The sequence below is a fragment of the Gracilinanus agilis genome, chromosome 1 (assembly GCF_016433145.1).
Source record: "Gracilinanus agilis isolate LMUSP501 chromosome 1, AgileGrace, whole genome shotgun sequence".
In the NCBI taxonomy this organism is placed as follows: domain Eukaryota; kingdom Metazoa; phylum Chordata; class Mammalia; order Didelphimorphia; family Didelphidae; genus Gracilinanus; species Gracilinanus agilis.
In genome coordinates this window covers 405,266,249-405,292,592 of record NC_058130.1, presented here as the reverse complement: position 1 = coordinate 405,292,592, position 26,344 = coordinate 405,266,249, and the positions used below count along the sequence as shown (strand labels likewise).

Below are 26,344 nucleotides of genomic sequence, written 5' to 3'. Positions count from 1 at the left end.
AAATATTTTGTTTTATTTTAATTATGCCACCAACTTTAATTATTTTCACTCATATGAAGCCAGTGATAACATTTGCTTTCCTAAAGTAGCTATTCTAAAACAGTTAGGTGTGATAGAGCAATCATGGAAAGTTTACTTACATCTCCAATCATAACGGCTTCTTCTGGTGTACAATCAAGGCCACGCAATGCTTCCAAGAAAAATTTTCCCTCTGGCTTCCCCACCACAATGGCTTTGGTGTCCGTCGCATACTCCAAAGCAGCCACAAATGGTCCAGGTCCCAGAGCAAGGCCATCTTCCCTTTTATAGTATCTGGCCTTGTGTATTGCTATAAAAATAGCACCATTCAGTAGTAGCCTATAAAGAGAAGGGAAAAATGCAAACTGACTTTAAGAAGTTTTATAACACTAGAGAGGAATGTTAGCCTTAAACAATTTCTTTTTTTACTTATAGAAATAATTCCTTATTAATGTTTAACAACTTGCTGTCTATAACGAATACACAAAGGTTTTGACAGAAAATATTGGTACAAATTACAATCTTAGATGCTTTGAAGAAAGGTGATAGATTATTAACCTGGGTGTTCCTTCAACCTTTTGCTCTTAGTGGTTTTAGAAAAGTGAGCTAGATCATTAAAGAAAGAGAATCAGGGGAAATAGGATTTAAATAAGATGACTCAAGGGAGAAAATAAGCAAGATGAGTAGTTTCAGTCTTTGCTGAGTGGTATATTCAGGAGGATCATCATAAGTCTTTTATGAATTAATACAACTTTTCTTGCTTTAGTAATTCCCTGCAACTAACTCCAAAAGTAAGGGACAGCTGGGTGGCTCAGTGGATTGAGAGCCAGGCCCAGAGACAGGAGGTCCTGGGTTCAAATCTGGCTTCAGACACTTCCAAGCTGTGTGACCCTGGGCAAGTCACTTAACCCCCATTGCCTAGCCCTTACCACTCCTCTGCCTTAGAACCAATACATAGTACTGATTCTAAGATGAAAGGTAATGGTTATTAAAAAAAACAAAGTACATGCAAATAGTTTTTCTTTTACACAACGATTCTGCATTTCTTCTTATTCAGAAATATTTTTTAATGCTTTTTTTTAAAACATCTCATTTTCTGGCAGAGCAAATATAATTAAAATGAGAATTCTCCTTAAACTAATCTACTTATGCAATGCTATCTCAATTACAAAAATTATTATTCATTTTAATAAAGATATACAAGATATCAATTTACCAATTACATGTAATAACAAATTTCCATGTTTTCCAAAGTTGTATGATCCAAATTGTCTCCCTCCCTCCTTTCTCTCCTTTGAGCTGACAAGCAATTTGATCTGGGTTATTCATTGTATTATCATGTAAAATATATTTTCATAAGAGAATAATCATATAAAACCAAAACCTCACTATACCTCACTCTAAAAACTTAAACTAAAGTGAAAAATAGTATGCATTGATTTGCATTTCAATTTCAACAATTCTCTCTTTAGAGGTAGATAGCATTCCAAAACATTATTTTAATGAATGAGAAAAAATAATAAAATTTATTTGAAAAAACAAAGGGTCAAGAATATTAAATGAATTCATGAAAAAATGTACAGGAAGGAGGTCTAGAAGGACAATATTTTAAATTGTATTATAAATAGTAATTATCAAAGCTATCTGGTACTGGCTAAGAAACAGAAAAGCAGATCACTGGAATAGAATGGACATACAACAAACAACTGTAAAAGATTACAATAACTATTTTTGACAAACTTTGGGATAAGAATTCACTATTTGGTAAATATTGTTGGGAAAATGGAAAGTTTTAGGAGAAACTAGATATAGGCCAATATCTTACACCACAGAACAAGAGAAGATTGAAATGGATACATAACCCAGGCATAAAGTGAAATTTCATAATAAGCAAATCAGAAGAACAGGGAACCATTCAGATTTATAGGTAAAGAAGAATTTATCAATAAACAAGAGGTAGAAAGCATTGTGAGATGTAGAATGGATAATTCTGAATACATTTAAAAGATTGTGTACAAATAAAAGAATGTAGCCAAGATTAGAAGTAAAGAAGTTGGGGAAAAAATTTTACAGTTTCTCAAAAGTCTTACATATAAAATATGTATAGAATTTTGTTAACTTTATAAGAGTATGAGCCATTCCTCAATTGATAAATGATCAAAACAACATGTGGACAGTTTTGGGATGAAGTCAAAGCTATACACAGCTATATGAAAAAAATATTCTAAATCGTGATTAGTTAGAGAAATGCAAATCAAAACAACTCTCAGATATCATTTCACACCTATCAGATTGGCTAAAATAATAAAAGGGAGAAATGACAAATGTTGGAGAGGATGTGGAAAAATGGGGACACTAATGCTCTATAAGCAGAACTGTGAATTGATCCAACCATTCTGGAGAGCCCTTTGGAATTACGCCAAAGGGTTATACAACTCTGTATACCTTAAGACCCAACAATACTATCATTAGGTTTATTTCCTAAGGTGATTAAAGAAAAAGGAAAAGAACCTAAACGTTCTGAAATATATTTACAACACTTTTCTTTTTAGTGGCAAAGAATTAGAAACTGAAGGGATGCTCATTAACTGGGGAGCTAAACAAATCGTGGCATATAATTGTGATGGAAGACTACTGTGCCATAAAAAAACAATGAGGCTAATTTTAAAGAAACAAGGAAAGACCTACAAGAAATTATGAAGAGCTGAAACATTGTATATGACAACAGAAATACTGTTTGAAGAATAACTTATATATGCCCACCTCCAGGAAAAGAACTGATAAATAGAAATAAGCAAGACAATTTTATATTTACATATATCATTTTTTGTCAAATGATGTCTTCTCTAATGGGGGGAGGGAACTAGTTAATTTAAAAATTTTTAAATCTCATCTTCTGATACCAAGGTCAAGCTTTATTTCTTCTTGTATCTTCTTAATGTTTTTAATCCTATAACTGCTAACATTATAGTAATAATAGTATATGCCACCTATACATTTTCCTATGGTTGAATTTGTAATTTATCATTATTTAAAAAAAAATTTTTTTTAAACCCTTACCTTTCGTCTTGGAGTCAATACTGTGTATTGGCTCCAAAGCAGAAGAGCAGTAAGGGTAGGCAATGGGGATCAAGTGACTTGCCCAGGGTCACACAGCTGGGAAATGTGTCTGAGGCCAGATTTGAACCTAGGACCTCCCGTCTCTAGGTCTGGCTCTCAATCCACTGACCTACCCAGCTGCCCCCTTGAATTTGTAATTTAAAGTTATAATCTTCTATTCCTGATACCCTGGAGCCAGATGCATAAGGTGACAGAGAGCCCCATCTCCAATTTCACAATCATATCTTACACTCAAGCAAGGATCTCAACTACCAATACTAAGTTGAAAAACTGTAACCATCAAAAACTGCAACCGATCAAGTGCACTCAGATCCAGCCCTACCCCCACCCCAAATGGTAACTAAAGAAGCAGCCTTCAATCACACTCATATAATGCATGAGAGGGGAAGAGAATCGGATTTCTTAACTAGCTTTTAACCAGTATAATACATGATCTCACTAGTTTATTTGGCATCGTTTACTTAAGCTAAAATATTTAGTATATTCACCACTTAAGAACTCATTACATCTTTTCCTTAATAATTTCTAGTAATTAAGCACTCAACTATCAAACTGCTAAATTATTTTTGTCAGTGGTCTCAAGACTACCTTCCTGTGGGAGATGCAGAATTCGGACCTCTGTGATTAAATATTTTATTAAGCAAAAACCAATACTGGGCTATTACCATGCCCAAGTGTTAGTTTCAATGCACCACAGTCCTACAAATGGCTCACAGCACAAGAAAGACCCTTTCTGACTATTCAAATTCAATCTCTGATATTAACAGAAATTTATTTCTTAGAAGAGGTTCTATGATCCAATTGTTTAAAAGTCTAGCAAAGCCACTGTGCTTGACTTAAAGAACCACAGCTAATGGATAAATTGCCTCCTTCACTAGCTGCTCCCTCCACCCCCATTTCCCATTCATTTGATCTTCTGCTGGGGGACTAGATTTCTTTATGCAACAGACCTCAAAATTGCATTCCACTTATACAGCTAAACTAAAAACATTTGATTTAGCTTTGTAAATATTTTATTATATGTTAACTGGGGAAAGGGCTTGTAAGTTTGATTGATGGGTGTACTTAATTCCCAGACAGTATTTCAGTGCCTTCCCTGGAAGGGGTGAAGCTGTGGGTTGCTCTATACTACTCTAAATGGAAACTGGGCCTACACTAGACTGCAGGATGGACAAATCTATCAGTGAAGTGGTTCCTGCTCCTATCAATCTTTCTTACAGTGTATATTCGGTTACATTTACAGAGAGCCAGAAGTACATAGTTAGAATGGATTAGGAATTAAACCCTATCCAGGCTATTTAGGAATATATCTTTGATACAAAGCAAATGCCCACACCTGCGTCTAAAGTAATATTAAGGGGGCAGCTGGGTAGCTCAGTGGATTGAGAGTCAGGCCTAGAGACAGGAGGTCCTAAGTTCAAATCCGGCCTCAGACACTTCCCAGCTGTGTGACCCTGGGCACTTGACCCCCATTGCCCACCCTTACCACTCTTCCACCAAGGAGCCAATATACAGAAGTTAAGGGTTTAAAAAAATAAAAATAAAATAAAGTAATATTAAGGCTTTTGCAACTGAAAAGAATCTACCAAAGAAAACCTGAGATTTCCTGCCTAATTGGAAGCCCCTTTGGAACACAAAGAGAAAAAGGAACAAAAAGCAGACTAAGCTTTAACATCTACAGCAGAAGAGAGCATGCAAGGGCACTGCAAAAGTTTTTGTTATTGTCTATGAGGAGTTATTTAAAGAAAAACTCTACTTATTGATTTGGAGAAGGGTTGGCTGCTTTTATACCAATACCAAGAATTAAGCATTTTATAAAACATTATTTTTTAAGTAAAATTTTATTGCATTTAAAAATGTAAAAACTATTCGTGGCTCATGAGCAGGCAAATAGGTCTCTGATGTGAAGGAAAAGAAATTAAAACTTAAAGATAAAGGTCACAAAAACCCAGACATTAAAAATGAATAAAAAGCTAAGGGGAAATGTAGATTCATGCTAATTTTAGAGCTGGAAGGAACCTCAGATATAGCCAATCTTAACTTCTTAACTTTTCAAATGAAAAAATGTTGAAAAAGAAATGAGACCAAAGGAAGTTAAGAAAAATGTTCTATAACTAGCTAGTACCCAACTTGCAGGAGTCTTATGAGATTGTTTGGACTGCTCAATGTCATGAGGTCATACTTCAGGTATGAAGGATGAGTAATAACCACCAGCTAGGGGCTGAGGTGAAATTTGAACATCTATGCCTCAACATTTAGCCCTTTGTTCTTTCTACTCAAATGGAAATTGGAGTCAGGCTATAAATACTGGAGGATTTCTGACCCTAGAGGTCAATGGAGCTTACTAAGAAGGGGAATAATATGGCTAGATCTATTAAATTACTTTAAGAAGATTAGTCCAGCAGATATGTGGAGAAAAAAATTAGAAGGCAGAAGAGACCTGAGGCAGGAAACCAATGAACAGATGATTGCCACAGGGTGCGAAGTGCTGGGGGCCTGAAGCAGGGTGGGGTGCTCTCTGACTAGCAAGAAGAAGATGGGTGCAAAAGATGTTATGGAAGTAGAAACTACAAGATGCAGTAACAGACTGGATTCAGTATGGAGAGGGAGAGGGGTTAAGTGTCAAGGATGGAGCTGTGAACCTGAGAGACTGGAAGGAAGGCTGTACCCTCACCAGAAGTAGGCAAGTTTGGAAAAGGGGTTGGTTGGGAGGAATCTGGAAGAAAGAAGACGAGAATGGAGAATGACATTAAGAGGTTTTGAGATGTAGAGAAGGGGAAAAAAGGAGATCACAGTAAATGGCCTCTATTTATCTCAGTAAAGTATGAAACGTGATTCCCAAGTAAGAAAGCAGAGGAATGGGGTGGTATGGAAGGCTTGAGGAGAGAAGTTTTGGAATAATCTCTTGAAAGAAGAGAATAAATTAGGGAGGAGTAAAAGATTGCCTTGTTGCAGTGAAGGCTCCATCAGATAACATAAATTTGTGGGGGACCCCACTGGCTTAGGTGAAATTTCTCCCAAAGTTCAGAAGCATATGCAAAGAGCAAAGGAGACAGAAATCCAGGGCTGGGGCTTGGCAAGTGAGAAAGGGATTTTAGAGTGGAGAGCAGAAGAAAGTGAAATACAAACAAAGGTAATGACCTAAGAAAGTACTTAGAGGGATGAAGACTGGAAATCTAGATGAGAAAGATGAGGTTTAAGAAAGGTGAGGCACGGGATGAGATAAAAAAATGGAAGGCTATGATCACATAAGAAAATTTTGGAGTTTTTGAACATGGAAGTATAACATTTGTGGGTAGTAGAAAGACCAAGAATGTGAATATCCCTATGGGTAACGGAGGTGAAGTGTAGGACTCACTCAAGGGGACTCAAAAAGATATCTGAGGGTATGATAAAAAATCCTCTAAAATAAGGCCAAAAGTTAGGGTAAAAAAGAAGATTGGGAACCAATTATTGAACTCCTTGAAAAAGAGAGAGAGAGAGAGAGAGAGAGAGAGAGAGAGAGAGAGAGAGAGAGAGACTGTAGATNAGAGAGAGAGAGAGAGAGAGAGAGAGAGAGAGAGAGAGAGAGAGAGAATGACTGTAGATATGAGCCATCAGGATCTGGATTAGGTGACAAATCAGAGTAGAACAAACCTTAAAATAGGAGGTACTGGATGAAAGCTCCTGAAGAGTCAAAAATGTTTCACTTCTGTCTTTATATCCCTATTTTCCAGGATAATGTCTGGTACAAAGTAGGCTCTTAATAAATGCTTAATTGATTTCTGCAGGATGCTGACAAAGGGGGATTCCAGAAATGGCAGTGGAGTTATGATGCCTTTCCTAGAGTAAGGGTCTTGGAGAAGAGAAAGTACAACCAGTGGAGAGAGTAACCAGGGATCCAGTGATATCTGGTGAAGGTCAGGTCTCAGTGCTAAAAGACAAATGAAGCCCGAGAGAGGTCCAAATGATAGGAAGTCTGGCGGTTATGAAATGGGAATTCCAGAGGACATAGTGGAAGAAGAGAACAAAGCTTCAGTGGGACATGAAAGAGTTAGAGCTGAGATAATGGGAATATCAAAAGGGAAACACAGATAATGGCTACCTTTCTGAGTTACCTTACAATGAATTGTCATCTGAAAACTTACTGCACTAAGTACAGATGAAGTTAACCATAGGAAATGGAATAAAGCTTCTGCCAGCCAATAAATATGTATCAAATACACACTGAGAGTATGATACTGTACTAGGCATTATGCTTTATGCTATTTGGTAGAATATTAACCATATAGAAAGGATCAGCCTTTTAGACATTTACTTATGTCTCCTCAAACAATTAAACACAGTATATCTGCAACTTTTAAAGAGATTTTCCCCATTAGATAAAAAATTCTTGATGACAATACCTATTCCTTTTTTCAAAGGATCTATAATCATCACCTAGGACAGAACCTTGTATATGGTTGTTATTCAACAAATATGCTATATGAATGAATCATCTCATGACATTGGGGAATGGATTTTTCCAAGTGAACCAGGGTTTATTTAGGACAATTCTTGGATTGGAAGGTTACCTTCTAGTTACATGGGACAAGAGGCACAGTGGCAGTCCACTATGGTATAAAAAGCCACCGCTCTGCTGAGTTAATGATGATTTAAAATACTAGTTCACTGTCAGGTTAATTTCTCTCAGCTATCTCTCAGAAACAACCTCATCTGGAAATCCTAAAATTCCAAACACTTTTGAAGAATACTTTTTTTACTTTGTGACTTCTTTTATATGACAAGGAGGTATAATAAGCCTTTCCTATGATGTTAATTTGTTGGGAAATAAATATGTCAATCAAAATGCTGAAAGGAGGCTGAGCTCCGTACTTTATTTTTGAGATTATGGAGAAACCACTGCTTGGAATTCGCTTACTCCATTTTATTCTTTACCTTTAGTCAAACAGTTACAGATGATATACAAGCCAGAGATGATCTAGGACAAAACCCTTATTTTGGAGATAAGGCAACTAGGATCCAGAGAGAGAAGAAATTTGCAAGGAGTCACAAAGCAAGATGTAGCAGAGCCAAAACTAGATTGCAGGCTGGCCCTTCCCGTCCTAACACACTGCTTCTTACATCAAATCACCCATCTCTGTGTTTCTCTCTTTTCACTTCCTTATTTTCACCTGTCCTTGCCTTGCTAATAGCTGACTTTATTATGAAAAAGTATCTGCAGTATACTTTGTTTTGTTTTTTTAATTCTACTTTAATAACCAAGATTTTATTAGTTCTTGTCTGCCTACTTCCCCCTTCTTCCCACTGAACAAAAAAAAAAAAAAAAAAAAAAAAAAAAGGAAAAGGAAAAGAAAACCTCTTACAGTAAATATGCAAAGAGAAGGAAAAAAAATTCCTCAACTGGTAATGCCCAAATATTTCAAGTCCATCAGCTTCTCTGTTAAGAAGTAGGTAGCCACAATTCATCTTTGGTCTTCTGGAATCATGGTTTGTTCCTGATTTGTTCAGAGAATTCTCAAGACTTTAAAAGGTTTTTTCCCCTCTATAATGTTATTGTCATTGCATAAATATTTCTTCTAGTTCTGCTTGCTTCATTCTATATCAGTTCATAAAGGTCTTCTCAGTTTTCTCTAAAATTTTCCATTTCCACATTTCTTATAGTATAATAATATGTCATTATATTTACACGCCATAATTTGATATATTCCCCATGGAGGGGAGGAGGGAATATATATATAGTATCTATTTTTTTGCTACTATGAAAAAAGCTGCTCTATTTTTATGTGCATAGGTACATATGTATATAAGTGTATGTATGCACATCAAGTCTGTTTCCTCTTTCACTGATATCTTTGGGGTACAGGACTGGTATGGGTATTGCTAAGTCAAAGGGTATACATGGTTTAATGACTTTGGAGGCACAGTTCCAAATTGCTATCCAGAATAGCTGGACCAGTTCACAGATGCAGCAACACTGAAGCACTGTGCCTGCTTTTCTACAGCCTCTCCAACATGTTGTTTCCCACTTCAGTCATTTACTAGCGAATGCGACTCTTTGCTGAGAAGCCTCTGAAGGGATTTTAATTTTTGGCGAAGATAAAGACCAACTAAAAAGAGGAGATTCAAAGAGAACCCACATACGACTTAAAACAAATTGTTTTGTCTTTGTGCAAGTCATTCTGATATCATTAGTCATGGTTAATGTCTAAGATGGTTATTAGGTAACAAACACAATGTCTTTTGTATGACTCTGTGAAGTCTGATCTACTTGCTAGTATATTCATTTGGGGCATCAAGAGTTGCTTTAATAGTTTATATGCCAGGAGCAGCAAGGTAGCACAGTGGATAGAGTGCCAAACCTGGAGCTGGAAGGACCTTGGTTCAAATCTGGCCTCAGCCACTTCCTGGTTGTGTCACTCTGGGAAAGTCATTTAACCCCAATTGTCTAACTCTTGGCCATTCTTCTGTCTTAGAATTGATATCAAGACAGAAAAAAAAAACAACAAACCAGTTTCTATACCAAAATAAGTTCGAATGTTGAAGTCAGGGCAAAGAACCTCCTAGAAATCTGAATTGGTTCCATAGTGTATGATATTTAAATATGCACATCAAGTTCTTCTAGATGTATAAACTGATGGGATACTTAAGAAGCTCGAGGTCTTTATAATGTTAAACACATTTCCCATCTCAAAAGTGTTTCATTTTCATGATATAGGCTTTAAATTAAGGAGAAACTATTTCAAAGATGGAGAGGCATTTAGCATTCTGAAAAAGCAAAACAAAAAAATATTTCTGGTTTGTGGACTGCTACCAAGTTTTCTGGAAACCCTAAAGCCCAGGCAGGGCCTTAAATGTTTAGAAAGGAAGATTAAGGAGTCTCCTTCATAAATTTAGTAATAGGTTTAGCCAGTATGGTTGGCTTTACTTTAGCTCCCTTTCTCTCCTTTTCTTATGGGAGCATGAAACAGCAATTTAACTTTCTATCTATGAAGGAAAGGTAGCAGAGAATGGATTTGAGAACAATTCTTCAAAGTGAACTTTAATAAATTAGCAGAAGAATGAAGTTTTACACATTTAAATATATAACCACTGTTTGAAGACATCTTTTATTTTTTAAACCATTACCTTCCATCTTGGAATCAATACTAATTATTGGTTCCAAGGCAGAAGAACAGTAAGGAGTAGGCAATGGGAGTTAAGTGACTTATGCAGGGTTACACAGCTTGAAAGTGTCCTAGACAAATTTGAACCCAGAACCCTCCATTTCTAAGCCAGCCTCCCTATCCACTGAGCCACCTACGAAGACCCCCTATAATAAGAACACTATCTGCAAAAACTTAAGCATTTTTTAGTATAAACAATTTATTTTCACAACTCTAAAAAAGCCTCTAAGTTTTATTTTCCATATAGTCTGTCTCTGTGAGTTTGACTTTTTGTGGCTCTAAGAAACATGTTAAAATTTGAGGTGGTTTATTTTCATAGGTGGCCTCTTGATCTATACTTGATCTATCAAGGATCTATCATCTATCCTTGATGAAATCAAGGAGAATTCTAAACTTTTCCTTTTGTCTGCAGACTTAGATCTAAAAAGACTGTTAGGAGGCAGAAGTGTGGCAGAAAACTGGAGCTGAGCAAAAACATAAACAACCAACCATGAACAATGATACATACTGAGATATACTTAGGGTGACTTTGTATTGGTCAAAATGCTGAAAAAGAGTATATCAGAAGGTGAAGAATTGAAGCTGTAAAAGAACAAAAAGAGTTAACAAAAATAAGCTTTTTCCTGAAGAGAAGTTTGAACATCTATTTTATACCTATTATTTCTCTTGCTGACTACATGAGGATTAACTGAGACATCTTTATAGCTAGTAATCTTTAAATAAAGATGCAAAAGAGTTTCCAATTATAGGAGCCGGACTCTCAATTAAGCATCTTCATTCGATCTTTAGTTAGCTTTAATTCTGAAACATAAACTTAATGCAACAGAGAACGATAATGGGAATTATGGTCCCCCGCCCTTAAATTCAATCCCTGGGGTCCTTAAAATCAAGAATTTGGGGCTCCCCAAACCCACTTTTATTCAGAAATGACCAAAATCTAGATAGACAATTTGTTGTTGTTAGGGTTGTTTTGCATTCCCGCCCCTCCCCCCCCAATTTTTTTCCAAGAATTATTTTGTGATTCAAGAGGGTGTTACTCTAACAAGAGGAAGGAGGGGAAGAAGGAAGGAAGGAAGGAAGGAAGGAAGGAAGGAAGGAAGGAAGGAAGGAAGGAAGGAAGGAAGGAAGGAAGGAAGGAAGGAAGGAAGGAAGAAAATGCACTTCTCTTTTGAAATATTAAATAGGAAAAGCTGGAAGGAATGGAAACTTACAATCCATTAAGAAATGCTCTCTATAACTCTTATGTAGTATTTGGAAGTGTAATAAACTACTATTAAATCAAATCCATTCTTTACAACTGGCTCATCTCAGACTAAAAGCTTATGGTCTTGATTCTTTAAGAATAATTAATTAGTTGCTCTTAATTCTACTTGGGTATCTAAGACAAATATCCAGCAATTTACAAATACATTTTTAAATGCAGAGAGAGGTTTACCCACTAAATACACCATAAATAAGATCCAATATAATTTATAAGGCTGGAGAATATACCCAAAGGTAAGTTGCCTCTAGGGCTAGTATTAGTATTTAAGGCAGAAAAGCAATGAAATTTAGCACCTAATTTCGGATTCTCATAATCAACCTGAATAGTAATTTAACTAATCAGCAACTCATTTCAAGTGTCTATATTTGCCACACACAATTCAAATAACTGCAGTCATCTGTTGGGAGTCATATTCTCTATGGAAACATCAGTATGCAAAGAAGGGCAAGACCTACGATCCTTGCTGTTAACTCTCCACACAGCTGTTAAGTGCATTTGTGAAATTGGAGTTGACCTATAAATGTGCTGTAATGCTTTAAAATGTAGTGTTTTAAAAATCAATATGGTTGGGAAAGTGTACTAATTAGCCAGCATCCGAGCAATTAGAAAGTCAGTATTAAGTCAAGATACATTTTTATTACCATGAGGCTACTATGCATCTAAGACACAGACCACCCATTTCCTATTAAAGATGTCCTTCCCAAGTTGCAGGCTATATTCAATCAATATCTTCTCCTTGAATTTAGTGGTTAAAAAGGTTAACAAAAAAAAAGCTAGGCAAAGTCTGATTCTGAAGTAAGAAATAAAGTGCCAAGGACCAGGCTGGTGAAGTTATAGATGTCTGGAAGTAAATGGTAGGATAATATCCCTCCCAAGTAGAGGAAGCCTAGCAGAAGGACTCTTAGAATGAATGGCCAAAAGCCAGATTCACACACTGTGGAGTGTGACCAGGACAGGCAAATCACAAACAAGAAGACCCAGGCTGCCCTTTTTAAGTAAAAATGTTGGGTTTATCACATCTTTAAAAGCAGCAGTCTTTCACATAGCAGTGGTGGGACAAACTGTGAGTGAGTGCAGTAGGTCGAGGCCTGTGCAGCCAAATTCTCCTCACTATGACCTAGGGAATTTTCCAAAACCAAGGAGAGTAATGGGTGCAAAGACCTGCTAGGTGACTCCCCCTGCCCTGCCCCCAACCATCCCGAGTCTGGGGTAATTAACCCACGAAGCAAATAAGCAGACATTGATCCAGCACCTCTGACCTGTCTATCATGCTTTGAGTGCCAAGGTCACAGACAAAAAACAGTCTCCCACTTTGTTCTGACCTTGAAAATAGCTAGGGAAAGCAATAGGAATATTGGGAAAAGATATGCCTGGGGAGGGGGGCTGAGTTATCAGCTAAGGCTTTTAAAAAAAAAAACACAAAAAACCAAAAAATACCACCCTTGCCTTCTGTCTTAGAACTGATACTAAGTATTGGTTCCAACACAGAAGAGTAGTAAGAGCTAGGCTACTGGGGCTAAGTGATTTGCCCAGGGTCATACAACTATAAGTGTCTGAGATCAGATCTGAGTCCAGAACCTCCTCTCTCCAGGCCTGAGCCATCTCACTGCTTCAGCTAAAGCATTTGATAGGGGCTTTGAAGTCCTCTAAGAGGGGATTAGCAGGGAAGGAAGGTGGGAGAGTATTCTAGGAGGAAGGATGGCCAGAGATGGAAGGTATCATGTCTGAGGAAATGTGGCTATGCTCTCGTGTTTAGGAAGTAAGACTGGAAAGGTAGGCTGACTCTTAAGTTGTGAAGGGCTTTAAATGCCTGGGTAGTTTAGTCAGACAATAAGCACTGAAGTACTTACAATGTGCCCCACATAGAGCCGAATCTTGGGAATACAAAGAAAAGCAAAGGCCAGTCCCTGCCCTCCAGGGGTTTTTATTTGTTCTTGGAGGTATTAGGTAATCACTAGAGTTTACTGAGCAAGGGAAGGGTGCTGCAGAGACATATACTTTTTAGGAAGGATGGAATAGCCAGGGCTAGACTTGATGCAGAAAATTGATTATTGGCAGGCCATTAGAATTCTCTAGGCAAGTGGTGAGAAGAGCATGGCCTAGGGCTGTGATGGTGAACCTAGGCATGTGTGCCATCAGATCTCTCTGTAGACACTCCCCCCTTTCCTAGCAAGAGTTAGTTACCAGAAGGGCAGAGGGACTCAGCAGAACTGCTTCCCCCACAGAAGCCCAATGGAAGTGCTTCCTCCCTCCCCTGAGCAGAGTGCTTGGGCCACTCCCCTTCCTTTCTCCCTCCGATGTCTGGGGTAAGATAATGAGCAGGGGGGGGAGGGGAGAACAGTACACAGTCTCTAAAAGGTTCACTATCACTGGCCTAGGGTGTTAGTTATGGGAAGGGAGAGAATGGGATGAGTGCTATCTTTAATTCTACAAAAAGACAAGAATGCCAACAATTCTAGAAGCATTGTGCTTATTGGTGATATGATTTTTAAAATAGCATCTTTGATGATAAAAAAACTCAAAATTTACTGTTCCATGATGGGATTCTTGTTATTAAATTAGTTTGCTTTCTTCACAACTTAACTGGAATAAATTCTCGAGTTTTCTTACTTGAGCCAGTCTTTACTGGCTTGTCAAATAAACTAAAGACAAGATAAAGATATAGGAGAAAAAGAAGTTGGAAATAAATATTAAAATGTTAAAAATTAATTCTGAAGCAACTACAGACTTTATGTTAAGTTCAGTATTCTTCTAAGAGAGATTGTTTGGTACAGTATAAACAGTTCTGGACTTGGAGCTAGGAGAGTGCTAGGTGTGAGTTTCCCAGAATACCTGATTTAGAACTTGATAATTAAAATGTTCTGGTGTCAATCCTAAGTCCACAGCATTAGTATCATTTACTGGTATTGATGTGCCTGGAGAATTATCCCAGTAATTGAGTCTGAACCACCAATGCAAGATGCAAATGGACTTTATTGTCTTATTTTAAACCAAGGGTCTCACATGGTAAGTCTGATGTGTGACCACGAGCTGTGCCTGAGCTGGGTTTTTATAGAGTGGTAGGTAGCAGGAGGCGGGATAGGGGGATGTCTCCAAGGTAGGCAGTCCTTCAGGGGAGAGGTCTGGAAGGTGGGTGGTCCCTTCAGATAAGGGGGGAAAGTCTGGAAGGAATTCCTTGAGATAAGGGGGGAAGGTCTGGAAGCCAAAGGTCTGTAAGTTAGGAATTCCTACAGCAAGCCTGTTTCACTATAATGTTATACAAGAGTTTGGATTTTTAATTCTGACTCTTTCTGGGTTCTACAGTATCCCTAGGAGGAGGAAAACAAAATTATTGAAAGTCTGACACTTTCCAGCTGCTTGTATGACCATGAGTGAGTCAGTTAACCTGTCTCAGGTTCAGTTTCCTCCATCTGTAAAATGGAGGGAGTATCAGTCATCTCTCCATCCCAGAACTGCTATAAGGATCAAATGGGAACCTATGTCCAATATTCTGCAAATTTTAAAATGCCAAATAAATAATGCTAGCTATTATTATATTATTACAGAGATATCCTGGGAAATTGGAATTGGAATTTGCCTTTTCTTTCAGAAGGAATACAAAGTGTGAAATAAACAATACCCCCCCCACCCCACCCCACAAACCCAATTCCACATACAATAGCAAGGACTTGCAACTTAAATTTTACTTCTAGTAGGTTTCTAAGCTCCAATGTCTGGTATCGGAAAGAAGAGGAGATCCAGGTGACTTTTGGGCAAAGGAAACCGGCTTCAACATTTTCTTAGCATTTACCCATTTCACACCTGAAGCCCTATGTTGTCCAGGGTGACTACTTTTGGTGTCTTCTCTACAAGGCAAGAACTACTACACAAAGAAAAAGTCATAAATGCCAAATCATTCTGATGCTACGTAGATTAGCTTCTAGGAGTAAGCTTCGCCCTCACAAAAAAGGAAATTCATTTCAAGATTCTTTGTGTGACCTGAGTTGATGTTTAGAGCTAAGAATCCTGAAATGAATTCCTTTTTTTTGTGAGTGTGAGGCTTATTCCTAGAAGCTAACATTCTACAAAGCATCAGAAATTCTTCTAAAGCAAGGGCAAATATAGCCTTTCTTTTTCTTCCCTTTTTTAAAAAATACTTTATTTTTTGTCTTAGAATCAATACTGTAAATTGATTCCAAGGCAAAAGACTGGTAAGGGCTAAGCAATGGGGGTTAAGTGACTTGCCCAGGCTTACACAGATAGGAAGTGTCTGAGGCCAAATTTGAACCCAGGACCTTCCATCTCTAGACCTGGCTTTCAATCCATTGAGCCACTCAGCTGCCCCCTACCCTTTCTAAGAGTGGACTCCATTTGGGGGGGAAAAACCTTCATTCAGTCCACTCTATTGTCAGTCCATTAAACTAGGTGATGTTGTCCTAAGAAATTAGTTGGGAATTAGAGAATCACAGGAAGGTAAAAACAAAGTCTAGAAGTATTTAGCTGTTAGTCAATTTTACCCAAAGTTGTGATTTTACTGGATCTATGAAATATAGAGGAGGGACGGACTTAGCATAACTGTGGAACAAAGCCTGACTTTAGGTACTTACAATATCAGAAAACCCACTCCCACAATAAACACATGATGCAGAATATTCTTAATAAATGGAGGCGGTGGAAAGAAGCAGGCAAATAAAAAATCAATCACTAAGTATTACTGTTATTTGATAAAGAAAAAAAAAACCAAACCAAGAAAAGTACAATGGTTCCTGAAATACCTCTGTAGGAAAGATGGAAAGGAAACAGTTCAAGAATTTTTAAAATAAAGACTCACCGGAATGCCTGATTTAGAACTTCATAATTAAAACAGTGTGGTGCCAATCCTACAACCACAGCATTGGGATCATTTACTGCTATCCCTAGGAAGAGGGAAAAATAGAATTGTTGAAACTAGCACTGAAAAATGAATGATATATTTTCTCCTTTTATGCCCCCTTTGTTTCAAACATGTATAAACTCTCATTTTAGCCATACAATGACCTAAAGTGAAATGGACTTTAAGAAGTACAGATCCTGAGCTGAGTCATGTCTAAAAACACAAGTCAATCTGCAACTGATAAATGGTCAAAGGATATAAACAGGTAGTTTTCAGATGACAAAATCAAAGCTATTTAGAATCATATGAAAAAATGCTCTAAATCACTCTTATTAGAGAAACCCAAATTAAAACTCTGAGGTACCTCACAGATTGACCAACATGACAGAAAAGGAAAATGATAATTGTTGGAGGGGATGTGGGAAAATTGGGATATGTTAATACACTTGTTGGTGGAGTTGTGATCTGATCCAACCATTCTGGAAAGTAATTTGAAACTATGTCCAAAGGATTCTAAAACTACATACACCTTTTGATCCAGCAGTATTGCTACTAAGTCTGTATCCCAAAGAGATAAGGGAAAAAAAAGGAAACCCAAAAAGAAAAGGAAGGGACGATGGGAAGGAGGGAGAGCTGGAACTTAAAAAAAACTTTATTAAAAAATAAGTCCAGATCCTTTATTTAATCCTCTACTGTGTTTATTTACTTCATTTATTCACTTATTTTCTGATGTTATATTTTAGAAGCACAAGAACCCCTTATTGTATTTGTAATGGCAGGAAAGGGAGGGGATTAAAAAAAGTGACAAAAAATTACAATAAACTTATTTTCCTGCTCTTTCAGAAGGACAGAATCCAAGGAAACAAAACTAGAAGTAACAGTCTACTGCTATGAAACAAGTAATTTCTAACTCCAAAAAACTTGACTGATTATAAACAAGAGCCAACACTTAGTTACCAGATCAATAGCAACTGATGAGAAACTGAAAATTCAACAGGCAAAATAAATTAGACTCTCTAATTGATATAGTTAAAGCTTCTCCATTCTCAGTAAACATGCTATATAGCCTGCCCACAAAATATTCTGCATAACTCCATGCAGTTCTAGTTTTCAAAAGTATTATATATTTTGAATTAATCTTCTGAGATTTCCACATTCAGTCTATTCCAGTTCTACCTGTATAATATTGCCAAGACTAATCTTCCTCAGACAGGAATTTAGTTCCATTTCTCTTCTGCTCCAAAACCTTGGAGTCCCTTTTTCCACACTGTCTACTAAAAAAATGTTAAAACAGGGCAGCTGGGTAGCTCAGTGGAGTGAGAGTCAGGCCTAGAGACAGGAGGTCCTAGGTTCAAACCCGGCCTCAGCCACTTCCCAGCTGTGTGACCCTGGGCAAGTCACTTGACCCCCATTGCCCACCCTTACCACTCTTCCACCTGAGACAATACACCGAAAGTACAAGGGTTTAAAAAAAAAATGTTAAAACATGCCAAGGCCTTGGTCCTCACAATCTGGCTCTAACTTGCTTTTTCTACCTTTCTCTTTTACTTCACAAAGACTAGGACAAGACTGAAATGACTGAACAAGCAAAAATACTTTCCTTCATATACTAAATGCTTAATTAAGCCAAACTGTTTTGCCATTTTCTCTTACCTCTGCCCAAACAAATGGTGGGATGTCAATTCAAATCAGCAGATACCTACAATATTCATAAAACCCTGGGTACACATACAGGAAACAACACTTGCCCCAAAAAGCTTATCTTTGTCTACTGAAATCTAATCCATTCATCAAGGACCAGCTAAAAACCACTACCTCCATGAAACTTTCCCAGAAGTGATCTCCTCATCCTTCTCTTTTTGTATCTTATAATACTGGTTCTGTAACTTTCATGTGCACATAATATGCTTTACTTTGTACTATACAATGTCCCACATAAATGGAATTGTATAATGTTTTTTTCCTAAAACATATCTTGCCCCTATATATCCTAGAAACATTCCTTATAATCAAGAAAAAGTCAAGAAACAAGCAATATAGCAATCAGGTTTGCCACATTTGGTAGCCATCATCATATGACTTCTTGATTCAATACCGATCATCGCATTTATTCTTAGTTCAGTTCTGAGATTGAGTTATCTTTATTTATGTTAACATGAATATTGTTCTTGTGGTTCTACTTACTTAATAATCAATTCCTATGCATCTTCCAATCACGAAGAATTAAGAACCTCTTTCTGCTGAGGGCAATACTAGCACCAGGTTTGTAGCCTTAATGTTATCAATCCCTCATTCTTCTATATCTCACACACACATGAAATTATAGATATTATAATTTTTAAATTATCATGTATTATACATATACATTGTACATATGCATATATACTTGCCAAATCTTACAGATTCTTCTACACATTTATCACATCTCAGTCAATAAACATTAAGCACTTATAACATGCCAGTGTATGGGGGAGGGAGAATATTTGGAACTCAAAATTTATAAAAGATTAATGTTAAAATAAAAATATGTTTGCATTTATTCTGTACATGTTTATTTCTTACATACACATATTCTATCCAAGAGATTATCAGTGTTTACAGAGTAGAGACTATTTCATTTTCTTTGGTATCTCTTGTCTCCAGCAGAGGGCCTAGCATACAGTGAACACTTAATAAATGCTTGTTGATTAAATAACAAATGTCTAGGCTTGGAAATTTATTCATATTCCTTATTGGTCATCTTTATTCTATTCTATGTGCATTTTTTCTTTTCATTCAATAAAATTATGATGAACTCTGTTTAAAGAATATAAATGATGTATTCTATCCTCTGCCTTATTTTTACTCTGATATCTCATCATGATGATTTCTCAAAAGTTATGCCAAAAAAAATATGAGCTTGGGTGAACTTATCAAAATGGAAAGATTCTGAAATCTAGGTCAAATATATGACTATCATCTCTACATCAGCATGATAAAGTCTAGAGAGGCTGACCACCAAAAGTTTGACCATCAGTAGTCACAGCAACTCATGAAGGCAAAAAGGTGTGGGAAGAATATGAACCCTGATGACAATTTTGAATCCTTGATTGCTTTCACATAGAACACCCTGTTAGGAGCTCCAATGAGGTCTTATTTCCCGCTGTCCCTTGGCTCTGGTGAGTTCTTCTGCCATAGCCACTTTCCAGCTCTTGGAAGCTCCAAAAAGGCTAGGATTTGCTTCCAATGACGGACCCTCTCACCGCCCCCATGAATCACAGACCTTGATAGCTTAAAACTTGTCCCTCAGGGTTCAACTTGCAGGAGGTGCTTGAGAGGGTTTATGAAGGAGTTCTTTTCTTGGCACTAGAATTTCAAAACTGCCTCTCAGGTTACTGACTCACTGTAAGGCTGGGCACCTAGTACTTTTGTAAGGAAGAAATACTATTCACTTCCATAAAGCCTTGAGATGACAAAGCAGAAAAAGAGGGAAGAGAGGAAAAGGAAGGACGATGCAGTGCTAAGAGAGAAACCCTTGAGCTGTGGAAGGGGAGGACATCACTATAGCTACATTTTTTTTTCCACTGTGCGGAATCCTAAGAAGTCACAGAAAAGTGTGTAATGGGGGCAACAGGATCCACCCCCTAGAGATCCATCACCAGCTGGCTGAGAGGAACAAAATTTTCAGTGTCAGCAATTTAGGAAGGAATTGGGGAAAGAATACTGAGGCAATTGGGGAATTGAGGGAAGCATATTGATTCCATCTTATGACTCAATTCTGGAGCTAGTTTAGCTCCCTTTCTATTCAATTATGGATCTAGTCCAATTTCTGTCTTGAGAGAAAACTTTACTCAATTGGGGAAATTGGAAGAAAACCTTATTGTACTGTTTGAACCTATTCCTTCATGACTGGGAAGCTGGACCATTCTATCTGCTGTTTTAGAGACCCATGCCAAGATCCTAGGCTGTCCTGATCAGAAATTCAGCCAGATCCAAAGACTAATGAGAGGAGTTTTTTCAAAATTGTACATCTCAAGCAACTCATAGGTTTTATCTGAAAACTGGCCCCATACTGATCAATCAGTTATTGTTTCTATGTTCCTTTGATTGTTTACAGACACTTAGGAGGAGTGGAACACTTCTTTTAATGAATCCAGGGAATTGCACCCATTTACCTTTCCCCTCTTAACTTGGAAAGTCCTTAATCTTTCCTCCAATTAGAAATCAGATTATTTAATGTTGTATCCTGGTAAATTGTTTTCTTTTAATTAATTGACCTTATCAAGTTTATTGTTTTTAATGTATAAAAGTTTGCCCTAAGTTGAGGAAGGGACCTGGCAAATTTTTAGGCAATTGGCATGCACTAATTAATAAACTGAAATGTTCAGGAGCCTGAACCCTTGTTTCTTCATTCATTTCATCTTTTACCCACCAAATTACCTAGATCAGTGGTTCCCAAACTTTTTTGGCCTACCGCCCCCTTTCCAGAAAAAATATTACTTAGCCCCCGGTAATTAATTTTTTTTAAATTTTAATAGCAATTAATAGGAAAGATAAATGCACCGGTGGCCATCACTGCCTTCATGGATCGCTGCAGCACCCACCAGGGGGTGGTAACGGCCACTTTGGGAATCACTGACCTAGACCAATGAAATCACGGGACCCAGAAGTAGTCACTTTACTTTGGCAGTATCGTTTGTATTATCACTAAAAATCATTAAACCTTTAGTAAAGAAGACACCAAAACCTTTGGTAAGCTTTGGGATTATTGTGCATGAATTACCTATATTATTCCTACATGCTTTTAGCATAGATATTTAGGCATCTTTCATATTCCTATAGTGCTATCTTAATAACACAAGGCTATCTTCTCCATCTAGGATAATTCGGCGTATCTTAAAAGTTTGTCCTAGATGTAGGATCAAATATGAATATGTTTCAATACCAGATCCACATTGGAATAAAAATTCCTGACTTTCATTAGATAAAATCAAAAAGTGAAATAAATAAATAATAATCCTAATAAAAAGGAAATATATTTCCTTGTCTTTCAAGTGAATCGAGAGGTGTAAATACATTGATATATTTCCGACTAATACAGAGATATATCTGTGTAAAAATATACCCATTCCAAATAATTCTATTAAAAACCACTGACATTTTGTGACTGGATTTTTTTCACATTTTTTTCTGTATAGTGTTGTTCTGCTTCATACATGTTATATGTAAAAGGAAATGAGAAAGCAAGATCATGAATATATAAATAAGGTTCCACATCCAATACAAAACTGTCTAAAAAAACAAAGGAGATACCCTAAACGGGATGAAAGGACAAACATACTAAAATCCTACATAAAGATGAGGTAGGGATGTCGCAATGGGGGTGGGGGAAAGGGGGCCGATCTGCCACCGCTGTCGCCGCTATCGCCGCAATCGCCGTGGGTGCTTGCGTTTCGGGCCGGGCAGCTTGGACCACCTCTGGGATATGTCCGCTTGAGGATCTCCTGGCACCCCTCGGCCGTCCGGAGCCTCCGTCAGCCCTTCCTCCACCCCTGGCGCCACGGGGTCTATCCTGAGCCGTCGGATCGCTGGGGTGGAGGACATCGACATCCAGGCGAACTCGGCCTATCGGTACCCTCTCAAGTCTGGAAACTACTTTGCCACACACTTTTTCATGGGAGGTGAGAAATTCGACACGCCCCACCCTGAGGGTTACCTCTTTGGAGAAAACATGGATCTGAACTTCCTGGGCAACAGACCAGTGCAGTTTCCCTATGTCACTCCTGCTCCCCACGAACCTGTGAAGACCCTGCGAAGCTTGGTGAATATTCGCAAAGACTCTCTATGACTTGTTAGGTACAAAGATGATACTGACACCCCAACAGAAGAGAATGAGAAGCCAAGGGTCACATATAGCCTGGAGTTTACTTTCGATGGTGTTGCTCCAGTGGCTATCACAATATATTGCCAAGCAATGGAGGAGTTCATGAATGGGATGGCAGTATACAGCACAAAGAATCCTTCTTTGCAGTCCGAGACAGTCCATTATAAGAGAGGAGCGAGCCAGCAATTCTCTCTTCCTTCTTTCAAGACTGATTTCTCAGAATGGAAGGATGATGAGTTGAACTTTGATCTGGACCGGGGCATATTCCCAGTAGTGATCCAGGCTGTTGTAGATGAAGGAGATGTTGTGGAAGTGACTGGTCATGCCCATGTGCTATTAGCTGCTTTTGAGAAGCATGTTGATGGCAGCTTCTCTGTGAAACCTTTAAAACAGAAACAGATTGTGGATCGAGTCAGCTACCTCCTTCAGGAAATCTATGGAATTGAAAACAAAAACAACCAGGAAACCAAGCCCTCTGATGATGAGAACAGTGACAACAGTAATGAATGTGTGGTGTGCCTGTCTGACCTTCGAGACACTCTGATCCTTCCCTGCGGACACCTTTGCCTTTGTAATTCATGTGCTGATACCTTGCGATATCAAGCAAATAACTGCCCCATCTGCAGGCTGCGGGATGTCAGCTCAAGAAGGATGGAAAGCTGTCATGAATGAAATTCTGAAGGCCCAAAGAGAATTTGGATGGGAAGGAAAAATGGGAGTGTTTTTAAGAAAACTACCATGGATACACAGAGAATTTACCAAGTGTGAAAATAAATGCAAGTAATGAAGAGTGAATATGTAAGCTCATAACAAGATACCATGAGGTTCATGCCCATAGTCCCATAGTATTAGAGCCTAGAATGCATTTAAGGTGGGTGAGGTGAGCTAAGGGATTAAAGCACTAACTTTTAAGCTTTTTTAAAAAGCTTCTTAAGGATCAAGGATACTTAGGCATCCTTGGGATCAAGAATCAAGAAAGGGATAGACCGGGGAAAGCCAGGGCTTCTCAATTCTTATTTTGCTTTTCTCTTTTCTACTGAAGAGTATGATCTTTGCAGGAGAACAGACAAGAGAATATAAAGCTTGTAGGTAGTTTTTATGTACTACAATTAAGGGGGTAGAAAGAGAATACTGAGCTATTCTTGATGAGTTCAAGTTAGTATTATACCCTAGGACAGTGTTGGGCAAACTACAGCCCATGAGCCAGATGTGGCCCCCTGAAATGTTCCATCTGGTCAGGACTTTATTCCTAATCTGACAAATACAACGAGCAGGATACAATACAATGAAACTTTGAAAGAGTTGCCTTAGAAACAGACTAACAGATGAGCATTTCCTTTCCTTTGGCTCCCTCTTTAAAAAGTTTGCCCATAACTGTCCTAGGTTATGTAAGAGGGAAATTTAGATATTTATATATATATAAGGTGTGGTCTCCAGGAATCAATCAGATCTAGATTGATTCCATAATTAAAATAGACCCAAATCAGGATGGCTTTTATGGAAGTTTATTTACAATTAGGAAGGTTGAAGATAGGGAAAAAGAGAGAGAGAAAAACTCTGGTCCAGACCAACAGTGGCCTGGACCAGGTGAGAGTTAAGAGATTAATTAAACTAGGTTACTAGCTGCAAAGCCTTAGCAATTAGAGAGGCAAAGAAGCCTCCTTTAGGGTGGAGACTCTAGAAATGCCAAGGTAGGCCCAAGGAAGCCAGCCTAACTTACCCACGTGATGATTCAGATGAGAAGCCACCTGAGATCTCCGCAGACATCCTTCAGCATCAAGTTCCAAGCACGAACTAACTCAAGGGGAAGTTACCATCGTATTTGAAAGATAGCAGCTCCACTTCTTGGAGGTCCACTTCTAATTCAAGTGGACAAATGACAGCCTCTACACTAATTTGGACTGCCCAAAGGGCAATCCCTTGTTCTTGATTTGTTACTTATTGTCACGTGTGGGTAACTTATCTCCCCTCCCCACTAAGAGAGGTGGGGATGACATTATCTTTGATGGCTAGAGTTTTAACTATGAATGGGCGTGAGCTAATTCCATTTACATAGATATAGAAAGAATTGGTGAGTATGATTGTTGAACCATTCCATCATCAGTGAGCTTAGAAAGATCCTGAATCATAGAGAACTGGAAAGCTGTTGCAGAATTGGAGAAGCACTTGAGAAGGTCTTGATTTTTAAAAAGAAGAAAACAGAATCTGAAAATTATGGATGAGTAAGTTTTAATGCTTGGCAGTATTATAGAACATTTTTTAAAAGCATTATTAGTACACATCTAGAAAAAGAAGTGGTGATAATAAAGACATTCATGGCTTCATGAAATACAGGTGATTTTTACTTTCCCTTTTTTGGGAAGGGGCATCATTACCACTGGTAGGTCAGGAAAATTTTTAGCTAAAGTTTACATAGAAATTTTTTTTTTTATTTGAAGGGAAAGAATGGTCATAGTGTTGGTTTTTTAAACATTATTATTGCTTCCCAACAATATATTTTCAATAGAATTTGTCCTTATACCAAAAAGAAGAGTTAAAGAATATAGAACAACACACAAATCACGTCTTGCAGTATCTACTGCTTACATATCTGTAGTCCTTCTCCTTTCTGTCAAGTCCTCTAGCATCAAGATTATATTCCCATCACATTATTATGAATTCTGATGTTTTTTAGTGCTGTTCTCTTTTGTGTTATTGTAGTCATTGTATATGTTGCTGTCTTGATTCTGTTTTCTTTCTGTATCAATTAATACAAATTTATCAAGTTTCTCTGACATCCTCATATGTCATCATTTCTTAGGATTCACTCATTTTCCATTCATTTTGTGTAGCTATTCCTCAATGGAAGGGCAACCACTTTGTTTCATATTTTTGCTGCCTAAAAAAATATTGCTATGGCTATTGTATATGTAGGACTTTTCTCCCACTGTCTTCAAGGGAACAGTGTCTTCGACTTCTTTGGGATATGTATTTAGTAGTGATATTCTGAGATTTTAGCAAATCTTTTGATAAAGTCTCTCATTGCTATTCTTAAGGTCATTATAGAGAGATGTAAGCTAGATGACCATAAAATGACAGCCCTGGTTGGATAGTCAGACCCAATAAGGAGTCATTAATCATTCCATGACAACTTAGGCAGGTAGTCTCTGGTCCAGGAATCTGCCTATGGCCTTCTGCTGTTGAACTTTTTTTATCTTTGACTCAGACAAAAAGTTAGATGACTGCTTATCAAATTTGTAGACATGCAAAACTTTTAGGGTTCTTTAATGTGCTAGATAACTCATATTTCAAACAATTTTGACAGACTGGAATACTGGGCCAAATCTAATAAATTGTCATGTAGTAGGGCTAAATATAAAACTCTTACATTTGGGTCCCCAAAAAATCAGCTTCCCAACATACACAGACTCCCATTTCCTATCACTCTGCTGCTGTAATGGCTGTCTCTCATGCCTGAAATAATCTCCATCCACACCTCTGCCTTTTGGAATCCCTGGTTTCTTTCATGTGTCAGCATGAACACCATCTCTTACAGGCTATACCCCTTGTTGCCAGCTTTTTCTACTTAGGTTACCTTGTATCTTACATTATATTTTGTTTCCCCTATAGACTCTTATCAGTCCTTAGTATGGTGCCTGGCATATAGAACATACTTAATAAATGTTTGTTGATTAAGTGATCAGTTGATTCAGAAGTGCTAGATAGGGGAGATATGACTAGGCAGCAGTTTGTCGTAAAAAGATCTGAGGGTTTTAGTGAACTGCATATTGAGGAGACATTTTAGCAGTGAGATATGGCAGCCAAGAAAGCAAATGCAGAATTAGGCTACATTAAGAGAGACCTAATATACAGAACAGGAACATGACACTCAGCACTTTACCTTGGTCAGACCCTGCCTGTTTAGTAGGCAGTAATGTGCCAAGTTCTGGGTACCACATTTGAAGCAGGACATTGTTGATCTGAAGATTGTCCAGAAAATGATAACAAGGATGGTGGAGAGTCTCAAGTTAATGCTGTAGGAAAATTGGCTGAGGTAATTGAGAATACTTACCCTGGTGAAGAGGAGAAAAACCTAGGATAGG

At 37.8% G+C, this 26,344-nt stretch overlaps 2 protein-coding genes across 2 annotated transcripts in view; one reads left to right on the top strand and one right to left on the bottom strand.

Annotated features, from left to right (window-relative positions):
- HDHD2 (haloacid dehalogenase like hydrolase domain containing 2) overlaps positions 1–26,344 on the bottom strand; it is a 55,836-nt gene that overhangs the window by 6,940 nt on the left and 22,552 nt on the right. The window contains exons 4-5 of the mRNA XM_044664851.1: positions 16,358–16,442; positions 141–357 (exon numbers count right to left, since the gene is read on the bottom strand). Of these exons, the coding sequence (XP_044520786.1) occupies positions 141–357; positions 16,358–16,442 (302 nt within the window). The remainder of the gene's footprint in view (positions 1–140; positions 358–16,357; positions 16,443–26,344) is intronic.
- Positions 21,756–23,132, top strand: LOC123232551 (E3 ubiquitin-protein ligase MGRN1-like). Its single transcript, XM_044658986.1, is given in 2 exon segments — positions 21,756–21,816; positions 21,877–23,132. Coding segments are annotated over 2 exon segments (1,119 nt in total). The 3' UTR covers positions 22,935–23,132.